The sequence below is a fragment of the Caretta caretta genome, chromosome 9, assembly GCF_965140235.1.
Source record: "Caretta caretta isolate rCarCar2 chromosome 9, rCarCar1.hap1, whole genome shotgun sequence".
NCBI classification, from domain to species: Eukaryota; Metazoa; Chordata; order Testudines; family Cheloniidae; genus Caretta; species Caretta caretta.
The window spans coordinates 64824142-64851656 of record NC_134214.1 but is presented as its reverse complement, the minus strand read 5'-3'; the positions used below and the strand labels follow the sequence as shown (position 1 = coordinate 64851656).

The 27515-nt window shown below is 51.1% G+C and overlaps 1 protein-coding gene and 1 long non-coding RNA gene across 2 annotated transcripts in view; one reads left to right on the top strand and one right to left on the bottom strand.

Annotated features, from left to right (window-relative positions):
- Positions 1–9983, bottom strand: part of LOC125642261 (glycine receptor subunit alpha-4) — a 40194-nt gene extending 30211 nt beyond the window's left edge. Inside the window, exons 1-2 of the mRNA XM_048863281.2 lie at positions 9115–9983; positions 509–642 (exon numbers count right to left, since the gene is read on the bottom strand). Coding sequence (XP_048719238.1) covers positions 509–642; positions 9115–9185 — 205 coding nt within the window. The 5' untranslated portion in view covers positions 9186–9983. The remainder of the gene's footprint in view (positions 1–508; positions 643–9114) is intronic.
- The window catches only part of LOC125642265 (uncharacterized), a 77653-nt gene extending 51543 nt beyond the window's left edge, over positions 1–26110 (top strand). The window contains exons 2-3 of the long non-coding RNA XR_007358350.2: positions 22379–22708; positions 24631–26110. This is a non-coding gene — a long non-coding RNA (uncharacterized LOC125642265). The remainder of the gene's footprint in view (positions 1–22378; positions 22709–24630) is intronic.
- Positions 26111–27515: the final 1405 nt, after the last annotated feature.

Sequence of the window (27515 nt, the reverse complement as noted above, 5' to 3'; positions counted from 1 at the left end):
GTACACATGCATGCATACATGCAATCTAAAGGGATGGGGGATTCCAGACCCCCCCCATGGGTTCATTTACACCAGGGATTGGCAAACTTTGGCACGCAGCACGTCTGGGTAAGCCCCCTGGCAGGCTGGGCCGGTTTGTGTACCTGCCACGTCCGCAGGTTCGGCCGATCGCAGCTCCCACTGGCCGCGGTTCGCTGCTCCAGGCCAATGGGGGCTGCAGGAAGCGGCGGTCAGCCCATCCCTTGGGCAATGGCAGAGCTGTGGCGGGTTCGCCAGGCTGGAATAGCAGGGGGAGGCAGGACAGCACAGAGGGGTGTTGGCTGAGTTGTGGCAGGTTCCCAAGGCTGGAAAATCACGGGGGTGGCAGGTCAGGGTGGAGGGGCATTGCCAGGGGTCCTGCACCGAATCCCGTGCTCACACTGTCCCTGGTTTTAGTCCGTGCTGTCTGAGAGACTCTGGGTTTCAGTTGCTGTTGGGTTTTTAAGCCTTATTCGTGCCCCATTTTTACCTTTGAAGTTAGGTCGAATCCGGGCGTCGTATCCTGACGTTTTTCCCATGAGCTTGTCCAGGAAATCAGAGGGTGACATAGGCTGGGTAGAGCCTCTGGAAGTGGATTGAATCTCCTCTTTCCCTGAAACCAGCCTGAAGGGGGAAAGGATGGAGGTTAGCAGGCTGGGATCCTCCCTCTTGGGCCAGGAATGCCTCATCATCTGCCTCAGTGCTGTGTGGAGGGCTGGGGAGCAGGAGTCTTCAAGGCCGTGCTGTGGTGGAGCTCATAGAGCCAGAGACCTGCCTGGCGCAGACAGGGCTCCGGGCTGAAGAAGCTTGCTGTCATCCTGGCTGGTATTGCCAAGGCACTGCTTTGAGGAAGCTCACAACCTGCTACCATGGTTATTGTCAATGTCAGGATTGGGCGGGAGTATTGTAAATATTGAGGAATTGGACAAGCAGCTGTTCCCCCTTGCGGTGTGTTCAAAATACTGTACATAACCAGTGCTAAACAGTCACATGCAGCTGGGGAATTGCACTGCCAGCAGCAGGGAGGCGTTCGCTCTTTGCTGGAGCTGTTCTTTCTCCTATTACCTATAACAGTGTCTGGGCCTCTCTGTGAGGCGTGTCTGACCTGGGGGAGAGCAGCTGCAGCATATAGCCCTTGGTGCCAGGTGAAGCACAAGCTTTGCAGGAGGGACAGAATAAGCGGTGGGCCTCTGTCCTGCCTGTCTTCACACACCACAGATGCCTTCCACTGGCAGCATCAGCTTGCTTACCTATGCGTGGGCCCAAGGTCCTGCTGGTCCATGGTTGTGGGCTTGTGGTCATCTTGTGTCAGGGTGGATACCCCATTCTGTGCACGCTGGCTCTGTGCCTCTCATGTAAGTAGCTGGAGTTGGCTCTTGGCCTGAGATCTTTAGGGCAGGGCCTATCTCTTTGTTATGTGTTTGTACAGTGCCTCACGCAACTGCTGTAATAATGCTGGCCTGAACACCAGACTGGGAGCCAGGCCTCTGGAGTTCTACTCCTTGGTCTGACATATACTCTCTGATCTCAGGCAAATCATTTAGAGTCTGGACTTAACATAATGAAAATTGATACAGACGAGTGCAGAGTACTGCACTTAGGAAGGAAAAATCAAATGCACAACTACAACCTGGGGAATAACTGGCTAGTTGGTGTACTGCTAAAAGAGGATCTGGGGATTATGGTGGATCACAAATTGAATGAGAGCCAACAGTGTGATGCTGTTAGGAAAAAGGCAAATGTCCTTTTGGGGTATATTAACAGGAGTATCGTATCTGAGACCCGGGCACTGATGAGGCCTCAGCCGGAGTGCTGTGTCCAGTTCTGGGGACCATGCTTTAGGAAAGATGTGGACAAATTAGAGTCCAGAGGAGAGCAATAAAAATGATAAAAGGTTAGAAAACCTACCTATGACTATATGTTACAAAAACTGGGCACGTTTTGTCTTGAGAAAAGACTGACGGGGGAGGGAGCCTGATAACAGCCTTCAAATGTGTTAAGGGCTGTTCTGAAGAGCGTGTTGATCAATTGTTCATGTCCACTGAAAGTAGGACCTGAAGTAACTGGCTTAATCTGCAGCATGGGAGGCTTAGGTTAGATTCTAGGAAAGCCTTTCTGACTCTAAGGATAGTTAAGCTGTGGGATAGCTGTCCGAGGTGTATAATCCCCAGCATTGGAAGTATTTTAAGAACAAATTAAACAAACTCCTGTCAGGGCTGGTCTAGGTTTACTTGGTCCTGCCTCAGTGCAGGGGGCTGGAGTTGATGATGTCTCCTGGTCTCTTCCAGCCCTGTATGTCTGATTCAACCTTTCTCTATGGGTGAAATCCAGCCTCCAGTGAAGTCAATGGCAAAACTCCCAATAACTTCAACCAGAGCCAGAATGTCACCCTATATCTCAGCTTTCCCATTAGTACGTATCCAGTATCACTGCCATCTTTACCTGCCTCCCAGGGCACAAGGATGGACTGGTTGACAATAAAGCAGTAAGTGCTAGTAAAGCTTGTCTGCCTCCCTGTCTATGTAGGCATTGATACCTTCTGTAGTATTTGAGCACCTCCCCCAATGGCCATGTAGTTTGACACCAACAGGACCCCAGCTCTGTGACCCTGGCTCTGCTGGGGTCATGTGCAGTGGGTCCTTTCACTCCCCCAGGGCTGTGAAATGCCTCCTAACCCTGTTGATAAGTGGTCTGGTGCGGGGACTCTTTGCTGCTTCTGGCTGGGCCTGGACCAGAGCAGGGAGAGGTGAATTCCCCCAATGCACAGATCATTCAGGAGGGGTGATGCAGCAAAGGTGGGGGCGCTCTGTGTCCAGCCCACTTGCAGCAAGGGCTTAAAGTGACTAGGGGCTGAGGAAAGCCAGGAAGTAGGAGGGTGATGGATAGAGGTGTCGCCTCCTGTCTAGTTCTCGGTCAATCAGCTGTCAGGAGGTAAAGTCACTGATTAGAGGGACGGCTCTCCTGCTGCTGCTGTCAGTGGGTTCGCCCTGCAAAGGAGGGAGGGTTACAGACCAGCTCAGTCTGCCTGGCTGCTGGCGGAGCGGCTCCAGTGGTGGGCTGTGGGTGACCGGGTGGGTGTGAATGGAAGGATGAAGAGGCCGCGCCCACATACAAATACACTGGGGTGGCAGGGGGGAGTTTGCTGCCTTCCTGCTTTCTTCCCTTTCCCAATGATTGTCCCTTTGGAAATAGCAGCACCTCCCCGCTCAAGGGAGGCCGATGTCTGGGGTTAAACTGTAGCTGGGATTCTCCATCCAATCTACCTGCCCCTTCAGCAGCCTGCAAGACCCTGCTGCACATCCACCTGCCTGGGGAATGTCCTCTTTTGTGACGGGCCAGTAAAGTATCATTCCCTCCTCATCTCCTTCCTGGTGCAGCTGGGGGGCCAGATCCTCAAGGCTACTTAGGCTCTGAACTTCCACTGGTGTCCTGAACCCCCAGCGCCAGGCACTCTGCTCCTAGACACTCCGACTATGTCTGCACTAGGAGCTAGGGGTGTGATTCCCCAGCTCGTGCTAGCACTCACCGCACTAGTGTGCTAAAATTGTAATGTAGTCATGGCAGTACCGGCAGCAGTGAGTGGTGGGAGGGGCTAGCTGCCCTGCGCCACACTGGCCTGAACCCTGTGGGTACACACTTGGCCCGGCTAGCCTGTGCTGCCCTCACTGCTGCCCTTGCCTGTAGTGGCTACGCTACTATTTTTAGTGCGCTAGCTCGAGGAGGGCTAGTGTGTGAGCCTGTCTCCTCGAGCGAGGACTCACACCCCCTAGCTCTGCTCCAACTGAGGACATAGCCTCTGTTATAAACCCCAGCGCTGGGCCCTCCCATCCCTGACACACAGTTAGTCAATGACCAGACACGTCACTAATGCAGAGTTCAGGTTGCCCAGAGGTGTCTTGGTTTTGTTTTGACTTCTGTAAAACGCAAACTCTTGAGAACCAGGAAATGAAGAGTTAGGGTTCACCCGCACAGTACCTGAATTCTGTCCCCCTGGAGCTGGCCATAGTCACTGGGAATTATCTGTATGCAGTCTGCTCAGGGTAGCTGTACTGGATGGTGGAGGGATTGCTGGGAGCGACTTGACAGAGCTGTGACTGTGATGTGAGGCAATCTGGGGACTGTGTTCCTTGGGAGGGAGGGATGTGATCCGGTACTTAATTTGTGCCAGGGCTGAGCCCCGGCACCTCTGGGCTTGCTGCATCAGTTATGAAAATAAAAAAATTGCTTGAGACCTGGCACCTCATTCATTACAAATTAAGCACAGATGTGACCCCTCTCCCTGACCCCTGGGTGTGTGATCGTAGGGAAGAGGCTCATGTGTACTTGAGAAATCCAGTATGGCTAACGTCAGCACTGTGTTGCGTAGGCTGTGTCAGTAACAATCCCCATGTCAAGGAGTTGGGTGGGAGACGAGGGTGGTCTGTAGGTCTAATGAAGGGTAAATGAAAGTGCAGTTAGATGGCATTGTGTGCCTGATGGCGGAGGGCTGTAAAAGTTAGTAGATGTGGGGTTCTTTCTGTGGAGTAGGGGAAGTGTCTGAGTGGAGATCCACTGTAGGTACTGTAGCTTGTTTGCTCCAGTGCAAAGGCAGAATGTGAATGAGTTAGCGGTGTATTGAGGTGAAGAGGGCCGAGTAAAGATTGAGTGGGTGTGTACCTTAACTCTGCATTTCCTAGCTATCAGCTGTTTGAGTTTTGCTGAACTGGACATTTGGGAAGGGCAGCGGATACCACTGGACAACCTGAATTCTGCACTTATGAAGTCTGACGTCATTGAATTTCCTAGGTTTGATTTTTGTTTTAATGAAAGAGAATTTTTGTTTGTAGGAATTAGTGATGGTGTATGCAGCTGCAGTGAGCATATTGGTTTGCAGTTGAGATGTTATTGTGGCTAGGTAAAGGATGCTACATGATTTCTGAATGCTTCTCCCCACTCCTGTACCTTTTGTTACAGTGGAATGGGGCTTATGGTCATACTTCAGGGTTTATAACTGAGTTTTGGGGGTAGGGAGGTAATACGAGGCATGGTTTGAGCCTCAGTTATGTGCAAAAAACGTTGGTAGAATCTGTGAACCTTGAGAGGCTTTTTGGTTTTGTTTATGTTTGTTTTGTTCCCCCCCGTATCTTGGGAAATGACCTCAGATTTAGAACACTAACCTTACCCTGCACCCCCAGGAGGCACAGCAAATGTCAGTCCAATCCAGCTATACATACAGTTTTAGAGCATTTAGAAGAATCTATCTTTAAACAGAAAAATCTTTTCAGCCGTAACTGTAGTAGAGCAGCTGCTCTGCTATAATGTTGCATGAAATTAATCATCAGCAACTGCTTTGCTAATGCAGATCGCCAGCACAGGGGAATCCTGAAAGGGGAACTTCTTAGCAAGGACACAGGGAGTTTAGAAGGAAGTGGCTCTACACATCCAGCTGCAGCACTGGAGGTTCAGAGAAGCGTGAAGTGGCCCCATCAGCTCAATAAGCTGTGCTCAGCTGAATGAGAACACTGCAGGGAGACGAGCACAGCCTGAGATGATGGCTCCAAAGCAGATTGTAGCAACCTACCACATTTCGCCTTCAGATTTCTGCCCAGGGTGTATTCAGATGTATAGTGCTCTGGGGTAGCGCAGGTTCCATGGCCACAGTGTGAAAACTGGCTGTCTAGCAAGCCCGTGGGCTGTCTGTCTGCACATATGCTGTGTATCCACTTGGCTTTTGAGCGTTAGGCTTGATCCTATCTGGAGAGTAACTCTGCTGAATGATGTTTTCAGTACTGCTTCCCTGCAGGGTCAGTGGATGCCATGCGCTAGCTGGGGTAAATATGGATCCACTGAGGGCATGATCAGAGACAAGACTTGAAACGCGCCCCGCCCTCCCGGGTGCGTGCAAAAAAAAAATGTTGATAGAATCAACCAACATGAAGATATGCCTTTCTTTTTGGGAGGAGGCTGTATCTCAGGAACGTCTTGCTCCAATGATGCCAAATTTGGATCATGAACCTACTGTCTGCCCCCATGAGGCACTGCAAACATCAAGGCAAACTGAGTGGGTGTGGGGATTCTATAGCGCGTTCTTTACACAGAAAGCGCTTCTCTACGTTATTTATAGAAGAGTTAATGCCAGTGCTGGGCACTCAGCTCCCTTAGCCTGTTCCAAACCCCAGTCCTGGTGATTGATCTCTGTCAATGCATAGTCTCTTCAATGATATTTCCCCTTCAGTGTTGTACGGCAGTTTCCTGTCTGATTAAGTGATGCTCACTGATTAAATGGGCCTGCAGGAGTGAAACAGCACGGGGTGAACATTTAGCCCAGGAGAATAGGAGAATCGGACATGAATTATTTCCTGAACTGTTTCTATGGATGATGGAGACTTATTCAAACTGATCTCAAAGGGTATATATTTATGAATCTACATTTGCTTGTCAGTTTCTCTCCCTCCCTCAGTCTGTAATGATCATTGGAAGGAACAAAATAAAAGACATTGACTAAACACATCGCAGGGCGTGCTGTAACACACAAGAAATGGCTTTAAAACTCTGGGCCCAAGGGAGCTCTGGCAGTAGCTCTTAGCGATGCTACATCCTTGCTTGCTATCGTGTCAGATCTAGGCACATGTGACGCTGCTGCCCCTACTTGCAGCTGCAAATCCCGTTTCCTAAGAGCAGTAAAACGCTGCATGCTGGGTCTCTGGGAAAATAAAAGTCAATCGGTTGCCTCATAGCACCGCCCAAGGCAAGTAGTAACCCCTGCCTGTGCTATAGTCACCCAAAAGACACAGCCTGGGCTAGAGTCACCCAGGAAAAACCCTGCCTATCAAGTTATGTTTCCTATGTGCACCTGACAATATCTCTTTTCATATTAGTTTGCTGTTGCATGAGCAGCTTGGGTGAGACCAAAAGGCTGGGAGAGAATCGGTGGGGAGTGGGACAGCCCAGTGACAGGAAACCCGCTGTCTTCCAGAAACCAGGTCAGCAAAGAGTTAAGTCAGGCCTTTGCCAGGCAGACCAGTGACCTGAGCCCTCACTTTAGAGGAGGATGAAAGATTCTCCCCCCTCAACAGTGCAAGTGGAAGGATCACTCCATTAGTGCTGTTGCATGTGCAATAGGGAGCTGCAGGGAACAGGCCATTGCCTCTGGAGCCAGCTACATGCCCATTCTACAAACACTGCTGAGCACCGCATACTGTCCTGGAGACAAACGTTCGGTTTGCAGTCAATGAGCAATGGGCAGTGCCTCCCTCCCTCAGTCATAAACCTGAGTGCTGAGCATTCACCTCCCAGACCATTACATACCCCTGATGCTCGGTTATAAACCCTGGCGCTGGCTTTGTGCTTACCAGATCCTCAGGCCTAGGCTCCCAGCTGTCTCCAAGTTTCTCTCAGTGCATCAGTTGAGAGAAGAGGAAAAAGGTGACACAGAGTTTTCTGCAACTTGTACTGAACTCTCCATGACGCAAGAGGCTGTGTCCTGTCCATCCCCTTCCCCCCCCCCCCCCATAACATCTGAATCATATAGGCAACCTAGCCATGCTTCCTTTCCTTGCCACTCCCACTACACCATGGACTGGGAAGGGGTGCTATGTCCCAGTCACCTGGGAGCATCCCTCATGAAAGAGGAATTCCATGGTAGGCCCCTGTGTTGTTTTTGCAGCTACCTTGTGCCAACAGATCTGCCATGGGGGAGGGAGGCCTTTGGTTACAACCCCCCTGTTTGGCAGTCGCTTCCCAGCCCACCCTGTCCTACTTCTCCTGTCTCTCCCTGTGCACTCAGAGCTATGAATCGCTCCCTCCCTGCCTAGGGTGACCAGATGTCCCAATTTTATGGGGATGGTCCTGATATTTGGGGCTTTTTCTTATATAGGTGCCAGTTACCCCCCACCCCCTGTCCCAATTTTTCACACTTGCTATCTGGTCATTCTATCCCTGCCCCGCAGTGTGGCCTGTTCTCTTTAGAGCCCTGCCTGGGCCCCGGGGAGCAGGGGTGTTGGAACAATTTGTAACATGGGGGTGCTGAGAGCCATTGAACCAAACTGTAAACCTCTACATGATGGAAACCACTTCAAGCCAGGGGGTGTGCAGCATCCCTAGCTCCAGCACCTATTCCCTGGGAGGGTTTCTTGAGCCTCTCAGCATTACCTCGGATCCTTCCCCTCATGGGTTGCTGCCAGAGGGTTTAGTGGGGCACGCAGCCCCAGGTTGGGTTGGGGGCATAGGGCATGGGAGAGTTAGCTGGAGGCTGGTGGGGTCTGGAATTGCTGGCTACAGCCCCAGTTCCCCTGTGTCTCCAGCTAATGGCACTTGTGGGAGAATAGCTGGGTGCTGAGAGCAAACCCGAGGCCAGGGCTGGAAGGCAGGCTGGGCTCAGACTCCCTGTGCCCAAAGGCTAGCAGGTCTCCCTGTTACAGGGAAGGCTCAGAGGACAGGGAAACCACCACCCTGCGGGCACACCCCTGCCCGACGCCCGGTTACGGCCCCCGGCGCTGCCCGCTAACACCGGGCAGTCAAAGCCTGGGGCAGGGCAATCCTTAGGGGGATGCTCAGTTATGAGTCTCTCTCGCCTCCCTGTGGGCCCCAGGCAGCCTCGCCCAGCCCTCCCCAGGGCTTCTAGGAGATGCCTGGTGTATGTCCCGCAGCCCGCGGCAGCCGAGCGGCTCCGGCTCCTGCCCTGCACCGTGTGGACAGAGCTTCTCAATGCTGCGCTGCACCCCCACCCCACCCCACCGCTGCCTGCCTGCCTGCCTACAGAACCTCCTTTAGTCCTTGTCTGCGAGCGGGCTGGGACTCGGCACCTTCCATCTCCACTGTGCAGCGCCATGCGCCCCTTGTCCCTGCTGGCCAAAGGCTAGTGGGTCGGCACCGTTAGGAGCCCCAGGGGGAGACCGCGTGGCGTGGCCCCCAGACCCCAGCACGCTGGAGAGGGCTACGTTCCACCGCCCGCTGCATTCCCACGCCCCTCTCCTTCCCCGGGGCTACACTGGGTAATTCCTATCCCCGGTGGTATTTGCAGGTACGGACCCCCCGCCCGCAAGTCAGACCACCAAACCTGCTGGTCCCCGAGGCTCCTGCATGTTCCCCTGCCCTGCCCCCGACCCTGCTCCTCACCTGGGCGGGATGTGCTCTTGCAAAAGGCAGAAGACGAAGAAGGAGACGGTGCCTAGGGCGAGAGTTTTCATTCCTCGGCCAAGCTGAACCCCCCTTCTCTGGGTGCGAAGAGGAGCTGCTAGGGGACGCAGGGAGCCCGAGACGGAGAGCGCACCCCCTCTGCCTCATCACAGACATGTCCTCCCCCTCCTCCGCTGGAATCTCCTCTCCTGTTTCCCCCACCCCCTGCCTCGCTACTAGCGCCTGGAAGTCTTCCCCTGAACCCAAAGCTGCCAGCCCAGGGCTCCTAGCAGGCTGCGCTGTGGGCTGCGGTCGCTCTCCGGAGCCTGGAGACTCTCGGTGGGCAGGTTGAGAGGAGACCCCCCTGCCCGTATTGTGGGAGCAGAGGTAGAAAGGCGCAGCCCCCAGCCGCGGGGAGCAGGGTGCAGAGCAGCTCAACTGTGCTGGGGAGGCGCTCTGGGGGGAGCAGGGGGGTCGGATCCAGCCGGCAGCTGTTTGATCCGGGGGACTCCCACCTAGCAGCTTCCCTCTGGCTGAGCCGGAGTCCTACCGCAAGTGCCAACGCCGCTCGCTCTCCCAGCTTGGGGAAAGCCAGGGCGGAGGAGCTGGGCGTCTTCCCGCTGCCGGCGAGGCCAGTCCCGCAAGTGCTTTAAGAAGCCCTCGCTGTAGCCTAGTTCTGAAGGATCTCTGCCCGCTCTCCGCCTTGAGCGGTGGGCTCGGCCTCCCCCCCTAGTCCTCTTTCTGGGAGTGCTCCATGGAGAACTGCACAATGCAAGGCTGGCCCCACACCCAAGGCAGCTGATGACATCAATCTAACCCCCCCGGGGTCCAGCCTGTGCTGGACTAGAGCCGCTGTGCTCTACCGCAGAGCCCCTGGGACACAGGACTTTCACCTGCAGCCCCCTTCCCCTTCCCTTTCAGTTCCTTCCCCCCTCCCCGCCTCGGATTTCCTGGCACTTTCCTGTCATCAGCATTTTCCTTCCGTCTCCCTAGTAAGGCCAGCCCAGCAGCATGGTTTGGCCTTGGAGGGAATGATTGCCTTCTGGCTACAGCACAAGACCGGCTGTCAGATAATCTAGGGTCAGATCCTGCTCTCAGTGACACCACATATACCCCAGATTTCTGCAAGAGAATTTGGTCCTTGGGTTCTGGTCCTAACCTTTTATATGACTTTGGGCAAGTCACTTCACCTCTGTGCCACTGTTTCCTTGGCTTGCCCAGTTCTCATTGTTGAGTTATTTCATTAAAGTTCCACTGGGAATTCTAGACACCACAGAAAATCCACTCTGGCCCTGGATAAATGAAACCCAAGGTCAGCCTGATCCAAAGGCCACTGAAGTCAGTGGAAATATCTCCAGGGTCCTGACTGGGAATTGGCTCCGATCCATAAAGCCTTCTAGCATCTTCCCTTGCAAATGGCGCAATTTCCATCCCATGAGTCCAGATGGTCACAGATTTTGAAAGCACGGTGCTCTGTCTGTATTGGCTTCTCTTTCTTAAAAAAAGCCAGATCAGGGATTTTGAAAGCTCCCTGCTGAGTTCTGGGGTTTTTTAATGAGGAAAAATGAGCGATAGATACCGAAAATGTAGATCTTTGTCTATAGTTTCCTGTGAGGTTTTTTTCCCAGTGAAAAGGGGAGAAGTGTAGTCCGTTGGCAAGGGTCACTTGACTAAGAGGCAGGCTGCTTGGCTTCTAGTCCCATTGCAGCCACTGACTTGACATCTGTCCTGGGCAAGTCTCCTAGAATTGCTTGCATTACAGAAGCACTAAGAAGCCCCACCATACTAGGTGCTGCACAAACACTTAGTAAAATACAGTTCCTGCCCCCGAGAGTTTACAGCCTAAGTATACATGGCAGACAAAGGGTAGGGGAAAGGAAGTAGTATTATCCCCATTTTACAGATTGGGAAACTGAGGCACAAAGAGAGGAACATGATTTGCCCAAGGTCGCACAGGAAGCCTGGGACAGAGACAAGCACCGTATCCAGCTCTGTGGACTCAAAGTCCAATGCCTTACCAGCAAGGGCCATGGGAATTAAAAGGGAACTCTAACAGCCACCGAAATGCTGTTGGGGCTTTTGGAGGTTAGGCGATAGGCTGGAAGTGCTACAAACCCTGCCCCTGCTCCAGTCAATATCTGTGGGACTTAATCAGGCCAGGCGTAGCATCCAGCGTGGATGATCTTCTTGGACAGTAAAAATGAGCTGCTCGCCACTGGTCCCTGATTCCTTTTAGCCCTTTCCTTGTAAATAGTAAAGGACACCCCGTGCACAGCCCAGCTGTGCAATTGAAGCTCCTAGCATTCTGCAGACAACAAGCACCTGGAACAGCCAGGGCCCTGCCTTTCTCCCTGTAGTCCCCAGGCCCAGCCGGGGCATGGAGGGCTGAACAAGCAATGTTCTGGCCCTGGGGAGGGAGATGGCTTGCTGCTACTCAAGCACTCACAGTGGCCAGTGCTCTGAACGGAGCTGTATTCCTTAGTAACAAAATTCTCCAGGAATAGCCCCAAGCACTGGCAGTATCCCTCTAGTGAACTGCAGGGTTTGGGATCCTTGCTGTACTGTTGTAGTTTTGTGCAGAATGGGAGCCATCCTTTTTTGGAGACAGCCTTATTTAAAAAAAAAAATACTGGAGCAATAGTCCGCAAGACCCATCCCCCCTAATTACACTATTGCAAATGGGCAGAATTCCAGACTATCACGGTAGGATATTTGTCATATTCTTTTAATAAGGGGAGAGTCAACACAACATGAGGATGAAAGGTGCTGATGGGGGCAGGAGGAAGAGAGCATCACACCTCAGGGCGTGCACAAGGCAGGGCAAGCATGGGCCCATCCCTTCCATAATCAGCAGGGGCACAGAACTCCTCAGGCCCCAGGGTTGCGGGGGGCACAGAACATGCCCCTCCAAAAGCTGTCAATTTTTTATTCCTGCACAGGCCCCTGTCACCCCTACCAAAAAAATATCCCCCTGGGGCCAGATCCTTAGCCGGTGTAAACCAGCCTAGCACCACTGTTTTCAACAAAGTTGTGCCCATTTAAACCAGCTCAGGGTCTGCCCTCCTTTGCTAGGCTGGATATTTTTTTGGCTTCACCCATTTTTTTTTGGAGTATATCTCTTTAATCCAGGCAGGTAAATGTGCTGAGTGCTCAGCTAACACGGTTTAAAGTGGCTGAATGTTGAAAACCCATGATTTCTGGAGGAAAGGTTGGCAGGGCACTTAAACTGTGCTGCCGAGTGAACCATTGCTTCACAATCAATGTGGTGGTGGTGGTGTTATGGCAGGGAGGAGGTGGTTGGATGTGATCTCAATATATGGCCGCAAGTAGTTCTTAGAAACCTCCCCTTAGCCCTCAACCCTGCTCTGTGCTCCCAGGCTGCTGGGGGCCTGGCCCCATGCGCCTCTCAGGTTTATTTAAAAGGACGGGTGCATTTTTTATGCAAGCAGTGATTCCAGGGAGACCCTGAGGGTAGAGCCACTCTGTGCTGGCAGTGTGTTTATTTCACCTGGTGGAAATTACAGGGAATTTAGCTGATTTCATAGAGCCACTCAGTCCCGTTACTAAATGTGCTAACAGGGAGGGCAAAGCCTCCGGCGTGTCTCTGAGGAGCAGGCTGTCTCCTTCTGTTGTGGTTTTCCTTGCAGGTAATTTTCTCTGTTCAAGGTGATGCGGTTCTTCCAGCCAGGCTGCAGAATAGGGTTTAGGGCCAGTGGAGAGCAGCTTTCACACTGAACTAGGCTTCAGCACTTGGACAGCGCTCAGTGTTCAACAGCGGTGCAGCCCTCTGAGGAATTTCCACGCTTGTGTGCTTGGGGGTCAAGAGACTCAGCTCCCAGGAGGGACTAAATGCCTGGCAGGGGTGGCTCCTTACTGAGCACTTAGGGGCAGATTTTTGAAGGTATCTAGCTGCCTAACTCCCTCAGTGCACTCGGGCAAATGCTACTCTTTGTATGGGGATGGCACACATTACCCCAGTCAGGAGCTGGGCCTTGCTGGGCGACGGGCTGAATGACCTGTGGTTGCAGATCCCGCACCCTGTTTCTTCCCCCTTCCCAACCAGGCTGGAAGCAGTTTGGCCTTAGTGTAGTCAGACTCACACTGTTTTCCACACCCACTGCAGGAAGCTTGCTCGGTCCCCTTGCTTTTTGAAATGGGTTAACTGATCACAATAGCAGCCAAACCACTTTCCAGCCCAGTTGAGGGGAAGACACCCATTCTCAGCCACAGGTCATTTTTATAGGGAGAGAGGATTTAGGTGCTAAACCTAGGTTGGAAATGCTCAGCCTGGGCGATCAGCTTCAGGACTCAGGTCTTGTGCGGGCTGGGCCGGGTGTCCGAACAGTAGGGATTTCTCAGGCTTTTCTGAGCTCAGAGGGAGAATTAATTTGAAGGGGAAACACTGGCTCTTGCCAGGGTGGGATGATACCAATTTTGTATTGATGTAACACCTTAGATCCAGGGGGATCCCGAAGAGCCAGCTCATTGAATAAACTATCCCCAAACCTTTACTAAGGAAGAACTCCCACGGGCTGCAATGGATGGAGGACAGAGTAAAAGTTAGGCAAATTAGGAGACCCTTATATCTCTCCATCTAACCTTTCCATAAGGGGGGTCAGCCATGCCAGTTACAGACCAAGACAGAAATTGAGAGAGCTCTGAGGTGGGGGAGTTCTGGTGTGGGATGCTGAATAGACAGGGAGCTCAGCCGCAGGCCATCTCCACCTCAGGGTATTGTTGTTCTGTATGTTTCCTGCTCTTGTCAGAACATGCTGCTGCTAGCAATGTTTCCATACTGCCTCTGAGCAGAATGCACAGGAGACAGGTATCATGTGCATTTCAGGTTGGAAATACACTTCATGGGTGCATTTTGTTTTCTCCTCTGACATGAATTCTCATTGGCCATCCTGCTATTTTTAGGTTGCAAACTACTTTTGATATCTAGTATTAAGAGAAATTCCCTGACTTTCTCAAAGGAAGCAACATGTATATGTCACTATTGCCCTCCACTGGGTGGAATGGGAACTGCTCTGATGTGTGTCATAGGCCCTATATTGCTACTAGCTGATGGAGATTCTCCTGTAGTTCAAGTGCTTTTCGAGAAGGAGGTGCTGACTTCTGTTCCTGCTGCTGCTATGAAGTTCTACATGTGCAGAATAGTGAGAAGCATGAAGTCCTAGATGATCACAGATTTGTTGTGGCTTTTAAACAAGCTGTCTAAGCTGTAAATGTTAGTCCCAACCAGAGGGGGGGGAAATTCCAGAACCAGATCCCAGCTTTGCTCTGTGCATGCACATGCACACACACTTTGGGGAATGTTGTGATTCAACCCTTGTCCTATAATAGATTTAACTGGATGCATGAATCCACAGACCCTTTGAATTTTGGGGATTCTGATCTGATTCCAAATTCACATTTACACCTAGGGCTCCATCTCTAAAATAAATGGTGTTGAAGTGTCAGGCAAGGACAGCCCCAGAGTTAAGCCTTGCCCACCACTGAAGTGCAGCCACCTCTGGAGCTTGGATGCACATGGCTGGATCAAAAGGGTTGGAGTGGGAGGGGTAGGTGCTTTGAGAATTGCAGAGGTTGACAGTAGCACGCAGTGAGAATTTCAAATGGCTTCAATTAGAGTGTTCCCAGCCTGAGGGAGCTGAGCTTAGAGAGGAGAGAATGTAAGAGCAATTTACAATTCAGCTCTTTCAGATGGCTCAGGCTGTGGAGAAAGTTCACAGAGACCCTTATTCTAAGTCACATGGCACCAGAGTGCATTTGGAATGGCCCCAGAGAGGGCAAAATGATGAGGCAAACCACAGACAGGATAATGGCTATGCCATTAATCAGTGGCAGAGACAGATGCTTCAGGAGGGTGTTGGCTTATTTTAATTAAATGTCAGAGTCGCAGGCATGGGACAATTTCCTTCATCAGGGAGTCTAACAACCAATCCCACAACTCTCTTCTCTGTACCCGCCCAGCCCCCTTTTACAGGGTCACTCCGAGCAGGTGAACCCATTGCCTGCCATGCAGTGATATTCTCCTGCCACTCTGACACTGGGCAGTCATAGCCACTGAGGAGTCTTGATTAACCCCTTGTTAGCAGGATGCTGACTCTTGGAGAAGGTTAGCTAGGGAGCAGCCATTGCCCCTGTACTAAATGATTAGGAGTCCATCCTGGGATAACAAGTAGCTGCAGTGCTCCTAAGAGCCAGCTGTGACACACACTGCATTGGCCAGATGCTGCTACCCTTCAGGGGTGTTCCTGCTGAATCCAATGGCCAGTTTCGCAGAATCCCCTATTCAGGATCTGAGTCAAAACCCATGGAAATCAATGAGGGTCTTTCCACGGACTTCAGTGAATTTTGCATCAGGTGCTCAGTAAGAGAGACGCTAAAGCTCAGTCTCTTTCATTCAGGCTCAGATTAACATTAGAGATGGGGCCAGAACCTGACTCCTGGGGCTGAACTTTGGGGTGTCCCAAATCCAGACTCAAATCCCAGTTATGTAGCAGGAGCTCATCTCTAATTAGGACTCACAGACGCAATTGCTGAAAAGATTGTGGTTCCAGAGCACCAGCCACCTGAGGGGTCAAATCCCCCCAGCAACAATTCATGCTGCATGTGAATCTCTATTGAAACAATAGTAACCAATTGCAAGGGCATTTCCGTGCAATGACAGGTGAGAGTTAGTTGGAGACTTGGTTTGCTTCTTTGCAATGTATAAAGGAGGCTCAGAAGATCTTGTTTTTGGAAGGGCTGTATTTCACATTAGAAGCATGTAGACTTTCCTGTCCATAGTATGTATATGGCTCTTGTTACCATAGGAGCTGAGCACCTCACAATAGTTAACATATTTACCAGTACCACATCCCTGTGGCAACAGGAAGAATCATTATTCCCATTTTACAGGTGGGGAACTGAGGCCTACCCGAACAGAGCAGAGAACTGAACCTGGGTCACTCATCTGCTAGGTTAGTGCCCTAATCACTAGACCTCTCCCTTCTCTCTGTTTTATTGGAGGACTGAGACTTTATCACCAGAAACAAGAGCTGGAAACCTGTGTCAGTGAGAGGGGGAAGGATTCTGAGGCAGTGTTTAAAATGCTGTTTTGAGTTGATCTGGTTAATTATTTTAACCCAAACTCCTAATGAACCATTAGGAGGAAAGAACCTCTTTGTGAAAGGTTCAGTGCCTTCACTCTACCCCAAGGCTATGAAAGCTCCCTCTGCTGTTTCGTAGTCCTCATGGGACTTCTCCTCCAAAACTGGAAAAACCAACTTGATATTATGCATATTTCTAAGGAAAACCAACAGATTTACATCACAGAAGAGGAAAAAAGGGCATAGGTCCCCAATTATTTCCCTTCCCCTGTCATTCATGACGGGCTGGAAGGGTGGTGGGCTTCAGCCACTTGGGCTGAACTCTAATTACCTAACTCTGCCTTGCTGACAGTCTCTAATAAATCATGACATTATTTTAAAAACGAAAGAGGAAAAATGGGTTTGTGTCAACAAGTCCCAAGCTGAACATCATGCTGCCATGGATACGATGACCTCATTACAGCTCTTGGTCAGGATGCTGCTCAGATTTGTGTGGGTTTACACCTGCATTACCCCACTGACCTGATTTACACCACAGGAGGAACAGAACAGGCCCAGGGCTGTTCTGAGCCATAGAAGACTGGCCTAGTAGCCAGTGGCAAAGGAGGACTTTATTCTTACTGTTCCGTTAGGTTTGTAATTATCCTTCAGGACTGCTGCAGTGTGATGTGAAACACAGGCCTGAATGCCCTGTGTCTCCCAACAGATCCCAGTTTAAAAGCAGTAAAACAAACCTTTGCCCTTCTCTAGTGCCTCTCAGCAGAGGATCTGGTGCACTTTACAGACATCTGTAAGTCTTACAAAATCTTCCAGACTCTCCCCACAGTGAAGAGGGATACTTTTAGCCTCATTTTACAAGTGGGGAAACTGAGGCAGAGAGGTGAAATGACACTCCAAGGTCACACAGTGAGTCGGTGGCAGAGTCTGGGGTAGAATCCAGGGGTCTGATTCTCCTTTGTTTTGCCTCTTGTGGTCATTTACACATGTCCTCTTGTGGGCAGTGTAGTGGTATCACGGTGGGAGCATTTTATGCCCTCGCTACACTCACTTTGCCCAAGTGTAAATGCACAATACTGTACAAGGTGCAAGTTAGGGGAAACTCAAGCTCAGTGTCTCCCCTGTGCTCACACTGTAGCATACTAATGCAGCCTTAAGCACAGAGCCATTTGCTGTCTTTTCTCACCCTATGCAAGGGAATCCCTGGGTTAGATAATAGCAAGTGACTTCCCAGTAAGCACACATCTGAGCAATCCAGTCGGGTCACGGGTGTAAAATTAATGTTGCAGAAAAAGAAGTCTTAGAGGCTGGTTGTGGGTTTATTTGTTTGTTTCTCTTTCCCTTTGCTCTCTGCATGTGCTGTGCTGGGGTGTTTATTTCTTATTTATTTTCCTGGTTTCTCAGATTTGTGCTGGTCTCTGTGTTTTCTCTGAAGAAACAGCACAGATATGCTTTGTGCACCTTAATGTCCCAGCATGGGTAATAATAAATAATCCTAGTGTAACATACTGATGAGTAAGTGCTTACATACAGAGTAATTGCTACTTTGCCTTCTGAGAGGATCTGAGGATCTTGCAGTGCTTTGCACACATTCATTAATGAATGGGGCCTCGCAATGTCGCTGTGAAGTTGGTATCATCCCCCATCTTACAGATGGGGAAACCGAGGCACAGCATGTTTAAATGACTTTGTTCAGGATCACACAGAGAGACGGTGGAAGAGCCAGAAGTAGAATCCAAGAGTCCTGACTCCTAAACTGATCAATATACCACCAACCCATCTCTTCTTGAGAAGGAATGGTCCATCACCTGTTATTAAACGTGCGTGCAGTACAGTTATATAATCTCAAATATGCATAACTTTTAAACCTAAAAATTCCTCTTTCAATGTATTGCTTAAAATCATATCCTGACCCCCCAACTCTCACTACAGCTCCTTAGCAACACTGAGATTTCATAGACATGGAAGATGAAGCCTTGAACTTTCTCACAGGTACAAGAAAAGAGACCTTCGGCTAAAAAGGCAAAGCCTCCAATTATTTTAGATTAGCCCATCCAGTTATATTTAGCCAGGAGCCAGATACACTATGTAAAATTCAGCAGTCTTCCCACAACATTAGCCTAATAATGCCATTTACCAAGAACATCATTCCCTGACGCCTAGTCCTAGCTTAGCCACGCTGCTCCACCAATGGGTCTCCGGGTTGGCTCATTCCACAAGGCCCACTGGAGGCTGGTAGTCAGAGGCATTCGTTCTCCATGTTAATTCACTCTGGCCTTCCTCCCCATCGTCTTGCTCCACCAGCAGGCCCAGATATTGATTATTTCTTCTTCTCTGTATTACAGTAGAATTCAGAGACCGCAGTCAAGGTCAGGGGACCATTGTGCTAGGTGCGGTGCTCAAAAGTGGCGAGTGATTTTTGGTGCCCAGCTGGAGACACCTTGCCAGAATCTAGTTTTCGGAGGGAGGATGCTGTGATGGGGTGTCCACCCCACACAAGGCGTGGAGTGGCTGATGGGGCCAATTAACTGCCCAGGCTGAATCTGGGGAAGGAGACAGGGAGCAGGGATTTAATTAGAAGAGGCTCATCTGGGCAGAAACAGGCAGGGCCTATATAAGCCAGGAAGCTAGCAGCAGAGGAGGTGGCAGAGAAGGAGCCTGTAGTCACACCCTGGGAGAAGGAAGGGAAGTCTGGGGCTAGAGGCGAGTAGCCTACAGTTACTCCGGGGCAAATACAGACAAGGGGGAGAGCCAGAGAGAGAGGCAAGGCTCAGAGGAAAAGCAGCAAGGCATGGGGTAAGTCAGACCTTTGCTGCTGATGAGAGGACCCCTGAGCCGGGACCTGGAGTAGAGGGTGGGTCTGGGTCCCCCTACCAGCCACTGGAGGAGTGGCATGGTCAGAGCAGTAAAGAGAAGACTGCCATTTTGAATAGAGGGAATTGGATATACTCCCCTGGAAAGAAAATGGTGGTGATCTGGCTGAAGGGCTGAGTCACAAAGAGGAAGCCCCTTTAGTGGCAGATGGTGAGAGGATGACAGGAGAGATGCTGCCGGAGGAGGGCACAAGCCCTAGCCAGAGCTGATCCCCAGAATGGCCAGGAGGAGGTGCCACTAGTGGTGGGTGCACCCCGTGACAGACGCTTGGACTTTCTGAAGAACCAGCCCCTTTCAATGTCTCAGTCAATGGGCCTACCACGGGTGAGCTCTAGGACAGTCACAAGAGCCCAGAGATTTTTGTGCAGACTGCGGGCCAGATACAGGGGCTCCTCTGGATTGGAAGCGATTGTTGTATCTCCTTGCCCAGGCAGAGCTGGAGGCGGGGGATTTCAACTGCCCCGTTTATCTACTTAGTTATGATATCTTCTGAGACAGCCTCTCAGGGCCCATGGCTGCATCTCTGCCATTGTTTCACTCCAGCTGTGGAGCGCTAACCTATCACACTGGGTTTGTTTTTTCCCCCCAAACCCAAACAAGTGTGACTTTCTTGCTCTTCAGTTTGCTGCTGGGGAATGTTCCCGGCTGGGAAAGCAGTGTTAGGAAGCGGGAGGAGAGTCTGAATGGTTGCTGGGATATTAAACACAACTGAGGGAAATAAAACGAACAGCTGCATTGAAACAAATTAAAAGCAGAAAATTCTGTGGAAAGGGAGACTTTGCCAGGCGCTGAAGTGCCACGGCAGGGCCACCAACCTCTTTATTACTTCAGACTGCTCAGCTGTGTGTCATGAGCTCTACACTGCTAGGAGCTACTAGAGATCCTCCTATAGGGGTGGTAGAAGCTGGGGCAGGAGCATGTGAGTTCTGTCCTCTCTGCTGTGATGAGATCCTATGTGGAGAAGTCGTGTAGCAAGCACAGTGATGACGGCAAAGACCTAGGAGACGTTGTCTCTCTCTCTCTCACACACACTCTGTCCCTCCTTGGCTTTTGCTCTGAGGTCTCTGTTTTCTCTCTGAAGAAGGCAGGGGTTCTAGACGGCGGAGGAGTGGGTGAGAATGTCACACCCCGACGGCCCCCTCCCTCAAGGAGTCCCCTGGGAAGGCAGATCAGCATTGTATATTGCTAATGCTGTTGCTCGCATCACAAAGCATTTTGGGGAGGGTCAGAGGTGTATGAGTGGGGAGTGGAAGTTTCCTTTGCAGGTACGAGAGGCTGAGGGTGGGGAGAGAAAGAAGAAAGCAGAGAATGGGTTAATTCAACACTGCAGCTAGCAAGCTTAGTCCAAAGATAAGAAGCTGATTCCAGTCCAAGGCCAGCTACTACCTGCCAAGACAGAAAAGTGGGAAGTCCAACCCCCCCGACCAGCTGTGAGAAAGGAAAGTTGTTAAACAAAATGCAGAGGCTGGGAAGAGGAGCAAAATGGCAAAGGCCAGCCAGGAACAAACAGAACTGTCTCACGGCCCTGAAACCGGGTGTTTTGGGAAAGGGAAAGAGACCAGAAAAAGCCGGTTTGGACTAACACAAAGAGGACCAGGAACAGAGGTAATGAAATGGAAAACCCACAAAGGAGCCCAGGACTTAAAACCCTCCTAAGAGCTGGATCAACTCGGAGAGCATAGCAGATCCTTGGACGGCCTGAGCCCAGGACAGTACTCCTATCCACCTTCCCCCCATTCCCCCCACTTCTTCTGACGTTACATTCAGACTTGGCCAGTGTGGGTCGTGCGTGTGTGAGTATGAAAGTGGGTTAGGGCTTGGGGCATTAATGCTTTCTTTCTTCCCCTGAGTGACATGGGCATGTTCCCAACACTCTCTGCTGTTATTTTATTATTTTATTAATAAAGCTTTAAAATTTAAACACTTTGTGTGAGTTGTCATCTCCTCCCCAAAAAGATCCTGTGGCCCCAGCCTGATCAACTGTGGCCCCAGGCAGATTGGTAGCAAAAATCTGTCACAAGAACACCCTCCTCTTCCCTGTTGCTCACTGGGACGGATCCCAGCTAGATGGGAGGGGAAAGCTGCTCTGGAGAAGGCTGGGAAACACTGGCATAAGGCAAATATAGTCAATCAAATACTGGAGCAGACCCTGCTGCAGAAAAGCTGCAGTGGGCATGGTCGTTCAAGGGCAAGGAGGACCGGCTGAGAGGAAGCACTGTCTATTTGTGAGAGCATGGGACTGGGAGTTGGACTCCAGGATTCTTTTCCCAGCTCTTCCACTGACTTGAGGGGTGACTCTTGGCAATTCACTTTACTTCTCTGTGCCTTGTTTAACAGGTGGGGATAAAACTACTTCCTTGCCTGGCAGGAAGGCTTGAGATTTAATTCATGTCTGTGACAGTGTGTTGAGTTATGGAAGTACTACGTGTCCCATGTGTGTAGGTAGCTGTGTGCAAGGACGGGTGGGTAGGAGCGGGAGCAGGCCAAGGTCTATTCATGGGAGGGAGGGTGTAGACCCTGGTAAGTGTATATGTGTGTACCCAAGTACATGTGTGAGTGTGTGTGCGGGTGAGTGGGTGTCTAAGTGTGTAGGTGCAAGTGGGAGATGCATATGGAGGCACATGAGTGTGGGTGGTGCATGGGTGTCTGTGGGTGGGGTGGGTGCTGGGGGGAGTGTAAGCGAGTCTGCCTAGGGACAGGAGTGTCACTCTACAGGGCAATGAGCACGTGTGCTAGCCTGGGCATTGGCACACACTTCTCCTAAGCCCAAGGCATCAGTTTCTGATCCTAGCCAGCTCCACCAGCTGCAAAACAACTCGGGCAGCACTTGTCTTTAGTCCTGTGCCTCCCTCCCTCTGGGAACCCAAGGGCTCCTAGCCACTGTGAGCTACCTGGCCCGGGATCTGGGGCCTACCCATGAAGGCTCCAGTTCCCAAGCCAGAGCTAGAGATGCTGTCTGGGGAGCTTTTTTATCATGCAGCCTACAATGGTGCATCAAGTGTTGTTCACTTCTAAGTGGGGTGTGTTAACCTGCAGTAAGCCCAGGCCCTCCCCTCCCACTGCTCTCCTTTGGTTGGCATATCTGCCTTGCAGAGCGGGTGCTAACTGCCTCAGGTCCTCAGCCAGCAGGACTCTTCCTGGAAGTTGTGGAGACACATCCCTGCCCATCGCATGCAGATAGCGCCGGGCCTCGCTGGGACGCGCAGGTCAGCCTGGAGAGGAGATTGCAAGGTGAAAGGAGACTTTTGTCAAAACTGCATTAAATGTCTCTCTCCAATTCTGTGGCTCTTTTCCAGGGCTAAAAATATCCTGCTGTTTATATGGGAGCAAAGCGTGAGCCGCATGCAGGCACTGGGAAGCAGAGCTGCTTATACTAGCTTGTTGCCCCGCTCAGGGGAGGAGGGTCTGAGAAGGAAACCAAACCTGGGCAGGATCCAAGCGAGAGCTCAAGACTTGGATGCCCTCCACAGGCTACAGTCAGGACATGGCTCTTTGCTACTGAGCAGTTCTTGCTCTGCCTGGCTGCCTCTTCCTCTGTCGTGCAGCTCCCCTCTGTTCCCGGAAGGTCTTCGGTGGGCCCTGACACACTGCTTCCCATCCTGGTGAGGACCACACTCCCTGCAGAGGTATGGCTGAGCCTGGATCCCTGACATCACACACCAGGGCTGTTTCAGACATTGCTGACAAACCTGCTGCTGTGGGGGACCCTGGTTCTGGGTGCCCCATCCTTCCAGTGGCAGGTGGAGATGCTGGGGTGATGTTTATTGCTCATACTCCAGTACCATGTGGGGTGGTATGAGCTTCTTTGTGCTGACAGAGGCCTGGGGGTAGCCTGAGTCCACCGAGGGAATTGGGGCATCTCTCCTATTTATCACAGCCCTGGGGCACCTCCCAGATTCCCCCTCCTCCCCACACCTTCCTCCTGTTTAGCAGGAAATGTCCACGTGCCATTCCCCTACCTCACCACACGAGCAAGTTCTAGTTCTGGACACATCCCCTCCTCCACCCACCCTGGCTTGCTGGGCCTGAATTCCCCTGTAGCTGGCATGGCATAGGAGTCTGGGGCACATTGAGGGGACACCAGGACCATTCTGACATGGGAGCATCTTCTCTCCCCTTTGCCCAGTTACAGATGATTCCACCGGGTACAAGGTGATGGAGAACCAGGGGCCCCGGTGCCTTCCTCTGGTGTGATGTGCCATGTGGAAAGCCCTAGTGGTTTGGTCCTATGCCACGCCCCCCTTCCCTTCTAGTGTAAGGACAGTCTCACCCTGTGTTTTTAATGAGAGCAGTTTGTCATGCCTAGGCTGCGGGATGAATAATTCAGCAATGGCAACCCATGCAATGTTATTCTTTCAGCAAAAAGTCCACAGACTGTGAGGATAAGCAGCGAACAACGGCATCTGATTAGGGGAGGGAGAGAGACAGCGAGTGCATGCCGCAGCACCAGCAGCTTTCAAAGGGAGCCTCTTAAAGCCCCTTCTCCAGTCGGGAATCCGAAGCTCCAGTCGCCACCTCTACTGGTGCAAATCCCCAGTAATCCTTCACCTATTGCTTTGTCCAGAGGGAATCTTTTATAATTGATGCCTTTTATTCTCGATAACCCTGTTTTAATTTGCTGATTGCTGCAGTATGTTCGCTTTCGGTTGCGGTCTTTTAAAAGATTAAGAGCAGGGAGGGTGTTGGGGGCTCACTTTGGGCGCCTCATTTTCGATGAGCGGAATGCCAGGAACAAAAAAGCAAACCCCCCTCGGGAAGTGATTTTCCCGGTTTGCACAGTCCTTGGCCCTACACCTGCTGTACTGGAGCACCAGGTTTTGCCCAAAGAGCTGCTGCCCTGCTGGAGAAAACTCCCAGGCAGAGGTGGATCCAGCCCCATCTCACATTACGGTTCCTGATTCTCCTTGATAATTACCAAAGCTCTCCAGGCCCTGGCCCCACCCGCCTGGCCTGGCACACCCAGAGCTCCTGCTGAATCCAGTTTAGGCTTCAGGGTGGGGAGGAATGCAGGATTAGTCTCTGGTTTTTTTACTGTGGACTTCCTCCCTCTCCCCCTCCCTGTCACATGCCAAATACGAACCCTGGCTAGCAATGACAGAGAGGACCTCTAGGACCTGCAAAGGCCGTGGCCAAGGGAGACTAGACTGGTGGGATTCACGCTGCATGGGATAGGCCTAGATTTTACAGAGGCCGTGAGAGGTGGGGGGACCATTGCTGCACACAGGCAAGCTGCATATGGGCCAGGGTGGAAGCTGCATTGCAGTGTGGAAAATGTGGAGGCAGTGTTCAGTGTAGGGGCCACCTGCTGCTGTTGGCTCTCCCCAAGGCACAGAAACCCAGAGGACAGTACAGCTGTGAAACAATCAGTCACGCTTGAGCCTGTGCTTACTCACCATTTTGGGGCTCCCGTGGGTTATATGTGCTCGCTTTGGGACAGGCCAATTATGCTATTGTGTAGACTATGCTTGCCCTTAAGTACGGGGGAATCATTGCTCTGTCTTGTGTGAACAATGCTGCCTCTGTTAAGTGTTGCATTTTGCCTTTACAGATGCAACCTTGAGATCTCAGCCGTCCATGTTATCACCAGCCAAAAGACTCCAAAGAGGCCACATAAAAGCAAGGAAGACATGTTTCATGAAGTCATGCAGCATTCAAGTAATGAACATTGAAAAGTGCAGGAGTGGCGGGACAGCGAAAGGAGGATCCGCTAGCAGACTGAGGAGCACCGGCACCAAAGCGTGGTGCTCCGGCAGCAAAGCACGGATTGGCTGATAAGCATGATGGAACGCCAAGCGGACTCTTTCCAGGCCTTCGTAGCCATGCAGGCAGAGCACTACTGCCCCCGTCCTCCTCCCCGCAGCCCTTGACCCCAAACGCTTTCCCTTGTGCCCCCATGTCACCTCCAACCCACTTTCCCCAACATCCGGGTTCTCACTGCCACCAGCTGCCTCCAACACTTGTAGCTTCACCATCCAGCCCTGAAAACTACGGCCCTTACCCACTGCACTCAACCCCCATCACCATGCAGTATAGCCATCCTGAAGTGCAGCACTCATTGCACAGCACTCCAGACAGGAAGGCTGAGTACGGTAACAGGACATACGCAAATCTGTGATTGTACCGTTCCCCACCCTGCCCCCAATGCCGCTGCAAGTGCCGCAAATGTGGCCATGCCAGTGCATTTGCAGCTGTCAGTGTGGACAGCCTGCAGCGCTTTCCCTACTGCACTCTCCGAAGGCAGGTTTAACTCAAAGCGCTCTACATCTGCAAACGTAGCCATGCCCTGAGGAATTGCCCAATAATCTCATAAACCATTACCAAGCCAGGAGAGGTTACTCCTACTCCCCGACCTCGTATAATATTGATTCAGGTCTTTTGGATGCTGGCTTCTTACCCGCAGTTCATCCACCTAAGCCCTGGAACATGAATCTGTGGCAGACACAGTTTACTGACCCTGGAAATCAATCCATTACAGTGTATTTCAAAAGAAGACAATCAAATACGTTTTCTTTAAAAGTCTTTATAGCCAGTTGCAGCCATGAAATAGTACAGCTGTATGGTATTGAACTTGCATTTTTGGCATAAGGTCAATTTATGCCATGCTCTAACCTGGTTCCCTATCTATATATCTTTGTCTATATATACACATACACAATGATGTCTCCCCTCGTTGGAGTTAATCCACCTCACTGAGAGGTGGTATCTAGGTTGACAGACAGGAGAATTTATCTGTCAACCTAGCGCTGTCTGCACCATGGGTTAGGTTGGCATAGCTCCGTCTCTCAGGGATGTGGATTTTTCACATCCCTGAGAGACACAGATATGCCAATGTGAGTTTTCAGTGGAGACCAGTGTGACATTATCTGATTAAAATATGACCATATAGATGCATGGAGTGAAAATTACAGAAACAGGCATAGATAGAAATCTATGCCTGTATCTGTAATTTTCACTCTATGCATCTGAAGAAGTGGTTTTTTTACCCACAAAAGCTTATGCCCAAATAAATCTGCTAGTCTTTAAGGTGCCACCAGACTCCTCGTTGTTACTATCTATAGGCATGCATATATCTGGACATCCATTTGTGTACAAGCAGCTGAACTCCTGCACTTGTGTGAAGGCTTGGACAAATGCAACCACATGCCTTTCTGAGTCCTGGGGCTTAAAAATCTTGTTTGTAGTGATCTGTGGGGGAGAACATGGTACTGACTGCACTCATCATAAAGTAAATTGTATCTGGATCACATTTGCAGATGACAGCAAACTGGGAGGAACTGCAAATGGAATAAAGGATAGAGCACCATTATGGGATGATCCTGTGATCCTAGTGAGATGGGCACACTGAAAGGGGAGATTTAATTTAGATAAGTGTTGAATAAAACACTTGGGGCCAAAAGCTAAGGCCAGCACAGATGCAAAATGGAAGAGAGCGCTCCTCTCCTCAGGGATGTGCTGACCCCTGGCTAGCTGCAGATCTCACCTTCCCCTCTCTCATTAGTCACCCGGCTTTGCAACCCTCCCATAGCCACCCCCAAATTGCCCCAACATAGCTGCTTCCCATCTCCTTGGCCTGTTTCCTTGCCCTCATCACATGCCTCCACTCTGATGCCCTGTTGCTTCTCTGACCCCCATGGAAGCTGATCCTGGCCCAAAGGGTAGGCCAGAGTGGCACCATGCAGACAGGTTGTGTGGGGAGTCCCTGCAGGGAAGAGAGAGAGTATTTGTCAGTGGAGGAGAGATGGAACTTGTGGCAGGCAAGGCACTCCTTCCTGCTGCTGGGGACTCCCTTGAGCCCCCAGACTAGCATCCCTGACCTGACCGTATCCTAAGAGTTGATGAGCAGAATGCAATTGAGGATTTGGGGCTGTGAGAGGGTATCACGTGGGCTGAGACCTCACAATGTCAGCCAGCTGCTCAAGAAGCAAATGTTGTTGTGGGCTGTGTGGCATGTACAGAGTTATTGGTATAAACTACATGAGCTGATAACAGCCCCTCAACAAAGCAGTAGTATGGGGACCACAGTGGGAGAGCTGCAGAGGGGGTCAGACATATCGTTGTGAAATGGACCTTGAGAAATTGGAGAGAATCCAAAGAAGAGTGACAAAGAGGATTAAAGCATTAGAAGGAGATGGGGCCTCTGAGGAGGTGGGCAAGGAAGCCAATGGCCCGAGAATGCAGGGGAATGTGCTCACATTGAAGATAACTCTTGAAATATGTATGGATAAAGAGGAGGTGGGATTGTTTACAGAGGCTGAGATGACAGAGCAAGGCAACGAGACTAGCACCTGTACATGGTAACCTGTAGGCCGGGCATTAGAGGGAATTTCTTAACCGGGACAACAATTAGCTTCTGGAATAGTCTGTCCCTGGAGAGGCTGAGGGTAATCACGAGGTGCCATCAAGGGGTACAGGCCAGTGAGAAGTGTTGTCCTA